The 6,153-nt window shown below is 32.4% G+C and overlaps 1 protein-coding gene across 1 annotated transcript; it reads right to left on the bottom strand.

The window, feature by feature from the left end:
- Positions 1-2,631: 2,631 nt before the first annotated feature.
- LOC127735987 (beta-1,3-galactosyltransferase 5-like) lies at positions 2,632-4,972 on the bottom strand. Its single transcript, XM_052246483.1, has one exon. The coding sequence runs from the start codon at positions 4,652-4,654 to the stop codon at positions 3,548-3,550; it is 1,107 nt and encodes a 368-aa protein (XP_052102443.1). The 5' UTR covers positions 4,655-4,972; the 3' UTR covers positions 2,632-3,547.
- Between the last annotated feature and the right edge of the window lie 1,181 nt (positions 4,973-6,153).

Below are 6,153 nucleotides of genomic sequence, written 5' to 3'. Positions count from 1 at the left end.
TAAAGAATTTGAAAACAAGACTTTAATTACTGTCAACTTACCCTATGTGCATGTTTTCTGACATGAAATGTCAAGAACTTGTTTGAAACTATTCTTATAACAAATTAAAAGCATTTCAGAATACTATAAATGTAAAGTTTAGTAGTTAATAATTCCAACATTCAAGATTATATAAAGTATCCAATCCTGCCTTATTCTCCAGTCCACATCTTACTGTATGCCTATTTGTCAATAAAGTTAACAATTTCTACCTCAAATGGTCAGTGTAGAAATATTGTCAAAACAGTATCATCTCTAACCATATATCTAACATAATTAAGCTAATATATGAACTAGAAGTAATTAAACAAAGCTTTATTTTCAAAAGTTGTATGTATGAAGTTACCAGTCTAATGTATGACTTCACTAAAAGTTTTTTTGAACTGACTGCTAACATCTGTTTTTGCATAATTTCAAAGCACAGTTATTGTTTTCTATACAAAAGACTTTAAAATAATAAAATCATAGCATTTACAGGTTAAATTATCTGTTTTGTAACCCAGGGGGTAGGCATTTTTCTGTTTTTTTGCCACTGGGGCCTCACATTTGCTAAATTTTTCTGCTATTTCTGTGAATATGGAATATTAAGTACATTTTTAGGATAGAACACACTATTGTTAGTTTTATTGAGGTATTTTTGTATTTCTAGCTTGTATCTTTTTATGCCGTGGTCACAAAAAATAACATTCAGGTGTTACGGCTTACTTTTGGGTTATCGACAGAACAAAAACACCCAAAAACAATATTCAGGAAAGATCTTTGAGTTTCAATGACTGCGAAGAGCACTTCTTAACAATTCAAATTACAAATATGCATACATTAAAGAATTTATTTTGAATTCAGGCCTTTAAGTAAACTATGCATACTGTAAACTGTGAATTTATGCTGAGTCATCATAGTTAAGGCCTAGTATTGCCTCAATCTTCATGAAATATTCATAAAACTTTGTATTTGAGTTAATTTCATTTAAATCTCTGAGATAAACCAGATTTGGTAAAATTCTATATGTTCTCTTTTTTCACCCTATATAGGTTGCAATTCTGTAAATATAGACAATGCAATTTCCCATAGGAACTCCCTTTGCGGCTAAAACTGTGCCACTTTTACTGTGAAGATTCGTGAAAAATTATATCCAGAACGGAAAGTTGATATGCACTACTATTTTATTCAAAGATCTCAATATAGGGCTGTGCGGCATATTTTCAACATTTATATGCCCTGAACGTCTAAGAGTTTAAACTTATACTAAAATTCTATACTAGCCCTACCTCCATTTTTAGACCTCCTAAGAATTAAATTTTAGGCGCTACCATGATTTTCTATACTGGTTACATTCCCAAATTATGTCTCTATGGGATGAAACACAGAGATCATATCTAGGAACCAGTATGTTAACAAATTAACATATCTATGAATATTATATATCTTCCCAAAAGAGGCGTGGCTTGTGAAACAGCTGTATTTACAAAGTGCAACCTATAGTGTAGAGGGTTGCTGCTCACAAGGAAGCTATTAAACCAAGAGTTCCAAATGGTGAAGTTGAAATCATCCCTTGGTAAATTTTACGGACGCCATCACAAGTTGGTTGACCGTTATGGAATAACCGTTTCACAGATGATATCGGATATGTTCCTTATGTCGTAATTACAATCCACTTCCTTTTTCACCACGAATGTGACCTACTGAATTAGACTATTTACCGGATTTGTAATAACACGAGCAACACGACGGGTGCCACATGTGGAGTAGGATCTGCTTACCCTTCCGGAGCACCTGAGATCACACCCAGTTTTTGGTGGGGTTCGTGTTGCTTAGTCTTAAGTTTTCCATGTTGTGTCTTGTGTACTATTATTTGTCTGTTTGTCTTTTTATTTTTTCGCCATGGCGTTGTCAGTTTATTTTCGATCTATGAGTTTGACTGTTCCTCTTCTATAGTTTTATATAAGTCCTTAAGTATATTTACTGTCCTTTAATTAAAATCTTTAACAATAGTTATTCATTTATATAGAAATGAAATGTAATGCACTTTATTGTGATCGGTGGGAAAGATTTTAAAAATTAGATATTCAACACATTATAAATATTTAAAACATCCAACAGTATACTATAACAAGAGCAAATTTCGACATACAATAGATTTCACATTTAAGGGCATACGAAGCAGTTTTGATCCCACGGTGATTATTTTGCGAAAATATGCATGCAAACTATTTTAAACCTCGTCAATTCTAATGTGTATTAAAAATGTACTTTATGTGGTACTTTTAGAGATAAATAAGGCCATTATCTTAAACATTTACTAAACATTTCGGTTTCTTTTACATACCTATCATTTGGATAGACATACATTACTTTAATTTTGTTTCAAAACATAAACAATTATGCGGATTTTTGTGAAAACATTTGGAATATCTTGTGTACATAAGTACAATCTAGATTTGCCAATGTTCTCCAACTTTGTTTATATAAATATTTTGCCCTTTTTTTACTTTTTTTTATTCGAGCGTCACTGATGAGTCTTATGTAGACGAAACGCACGTCTGGCGTATATGATGTTAAGCTTGGTGTCTATGATGAGTTTTTTTAAGTAACAAGTCTTTGGAAGTAATTCTTTTTTTCAATTTTCATAGTTTTAGAGAAAACAAATTTTTTTGCTGTATATTTGTTTAATTTATAAAAACAAAATCATCGGTTATTTGTTCATAAAAATTGGTACATACATACATAATCAGACCAAACGTCGTTTAAAAAAAAACAGGGCTTCATGAAATCTTTTTTCAAGCTAATGATTAAAATCAGTCGAAAACTTATTTCCCCCGCTATATGTCACAGTTTGACGTCGCAAAAAAGTAACAATGTACGTTTACGACGTAATTAACTACCCTGTAAATATATCATGCGCCCTTAAATATAAAAGCCCAGTTTTCAAGATTTTAAAATTTCAAATATTGCTTATTCTCATAATATAACCTCGGCGTTTACACCATACAACAAGACATAATAGATTGCCCTGGATATAATTTTCTGACTCCAAGCCTCTAAACGATTTATTAATTGTAAAAAAATATTTACATTTATGTTGATAATTCTCATTTGTCAAATAACATTAACGGTACCAATGCACCAGACGTGCATTTCGATAATATATGTCTCTTCAGTGATGCTCGAGGCCACAATGTTTAAAAATTCAAAACTTAAAAAATGAAGTGCTAATAAACCTAAACGCACAAAGAGTATTGCAAAAGCCGAAGGTTCCTTATACTTTCCCAGGTTTGTTTTATTTGGTGCTTTATTGACAAAAAGCCAGGCTTCAAATTAGATTGATAAAATTACAGTTTGAAATAATTAAACTTGAACACTGTCTGGTTCACTCTGTGAAATGTATGTTCCTTTGTCAACTATTGATTCGGATAAAATATGATTTAAATTGTTTTATCTGTTAATTTTAAAAAATTCAAAAATAAATACCAATTTTATAGATGAATCTAACCGGTGATCAAATAATTTCTTAGTTGCATTTACACAAAAGATTTTGTGTGTAGTTTTCTATAGTTTTCCACATAATATATGGATGACTTGCATTCTTAATATCATTGATGTAAAATAGATGGCATGGCGTGTTTTTCAAGCTTGCTTGCAATTCTTTTATATAACATTTTGGATGAACTATATTTATACGTGAAATCCAGGGTAAAAATCCACCACCATAGACATCTTCTAGCCAGAAAAAAGGCACAAGGGTGGTCGCTTCATACATTTTTCTTATCACGTCAGCTGACATAATAGAGGAAGGTCCAGCACAATACGGAGGAAACGTTGCAAAAGGATATTCAGACGGAGTCGTATACCATTTATTACGAGGTTTACGGTATGGTTTAATACCTATAAGATACAAACATTCTAACACCTTAGTTTTGTTCAGTTTATTGCTTAGATAAGGAATTAGAAATGGAATGTTAATGGTGATATCATCGTCAATTTTTGTGACATAAGTCACATTGTTGCAGAATTTATTCACCCAGAACAAACTAAATACTCGTTTATATGTTAAATTTCTGTAGCTGTCTATAAAATTTCCTTGTATTATGTCTCTGTATTTGACACCTTCCTGTTCAATTTCCTTCTGTTGAGTATCATTCATAGTTTGTCCAAGCACAAAGACATAGTCAATATGTTTATTGTCAAATTTTGAAATAGATCCAAATGTATTCCGTATAACCTGGCGTTCGTCGAATTTGTATGTAGCTGAATGAATAAGAACTAGTAAGAATACATTTTTTTGTTTACACTCCATACTAGTATTAAGTAACGAAATATATCGGTGTTTGTGAATGAGAGGTTCCATCAGTTTATCGGTTGATACATTCAGATAAAAGAGTTCAAACTCCGTTGAGATACGTCGTCCATTGTATCTTATGACTTTCCGACTCCTGCTAAGTATTTTCTTCTGCATTTTCACTTTTTTTTCAAGTTGATTTTGGACTTTTTGTATAATATTTGATACGGACGTGACATTGCTGTGCTCTCTTTGCTGATTTCTTGAATAATGGTACACTAAAATCCATAGAAATATTACAAAGGAAATTTTCCAAAGTATTGCTTTCCTCATTTTCATAACTTAGAGTAGCGCTTTATGTATTAACAAATGGAGTCATAAACTTAGATTAGTTCTTATCATTGTGTGTAAATAATGGGTTGTATCGTATGCACATTACGTACCAGCTTAAATTAAAGAAGTTCGAGATACATAAGAAGTAAAAGATATTTTCATTTACACTTGTTTTGTATATCATGTCTTTATTCATGTAATCGATAGATAGGAACCATAGAGTAAATCAGACATGAACACGATTCTTAAATATTTCCCTTAACTATTGGCTATTGTATAATTGTCAAGTTTTTAACATTTAAAGATGGCATATGTTTTCATTCCTCAAAAAGAAATCGTCCATTCAGGGGAAGTTACTCTTGTCCACCTTTAAAAAAAAAAAAACGTCTGTTTGTTTTAAAAATATGATTATATCGTTGTTTTAATGTATACATATATATATATTTCAAAGACCAATTGTTGTCAAAGCCTTAGGCTGTAAAAAGCAGTTTGCATATTATAATTGTCTTGTATACTATATAACCAAAGACTGACACGAACCCCACCAAAAACCGGGGGTGATCTCAGGTATTTATCAAAAATAGATTTTTAAATTGTATCATTGTTATTAGATAGATTTATCTCAGATTTCTATATTCAAAATGATCACCTGCTGTACATCACGAAATACTTAACAAACGTATGTCCGAACATCAACAATGACATATGCTTTCGTCCAATCGGAGGACAGATCATCATTAAAGATAAAGGCTACCAATTCAAAACTAATACACACACTACGCAGGAAATAAGCTTATTTCTAAACGGCACTTCGTTTTATGTTCTTGCCTGTGAGACTTAGTGACCTACATTGCGGCGACTAGAACATCTGTGAAACCTTGATAAAATTGTATATAAAACTTAGACTGAAGCTTTTTCGAAGACTGGAAACAGCCAAATGTTAAAGTAATATTTAAGAAAGGAAGCACTATAGACCTGTGTCACTCACCTGTTTGTGCTGTAAATTCCTGGAATACATTATTTTCAGCAACACCTAGACAACTATCAAATACTTACCAGGTCCCAGCACGGTTTCATAGCAAAACGAAGCTGTGTTTCTCCTCACGCTATGTCAAGAACCAGCACCAGCTGTAGATAGAGGAGGTTATCCTTTTCTAGTGCCTTTGGTCGTGTCCCACAGACGCCTATTTAACAAATTGCATCATTATGGCGTTACAGGACATACACACAAGAAAATCAATCATTCTTCTCTGATCGTACCCAACAATTCATGGTTGAGGGAGAATCATCAGATAATTAATTTACTGTGGTCATAGGTCCCACAAGAGACTGCGCTCGGACATTTGTTATTCCTATTATTAACAAACGAATAACCTGACCACATAACATACTTAGGGATGTCAACGAGTATTCGAGTACTCGAGTATCGCTCGGTAGTACCGAGTATCGAATACCAAAATGATACTCGACTAATCGGCTTCTGTTAGAATGTTGTTGCCTAATTC

The sequence above is a fragment of the Mytilus californianus genome, unplaced genomic scaffold (assembly GCF_021869535.1).
Source record: "Mytilus californianus isolate M0D057914Y unplaced genomic scaffold, xbMytCali1.0.p SCAF_3, whole genome shotgun sequence".
NCBI classification, from domain to species: Eukaryota; Metazoa; Mollusca; class Bivalvia; order Mytilida; family Mytilidae; genus Mytilus; species Mytilus californianus.
The sequence above is the reverse complement of the archived record's forward strand: the minus strand, read 5'-3'. Positions and strand labels throughout refer to the sequence as shown.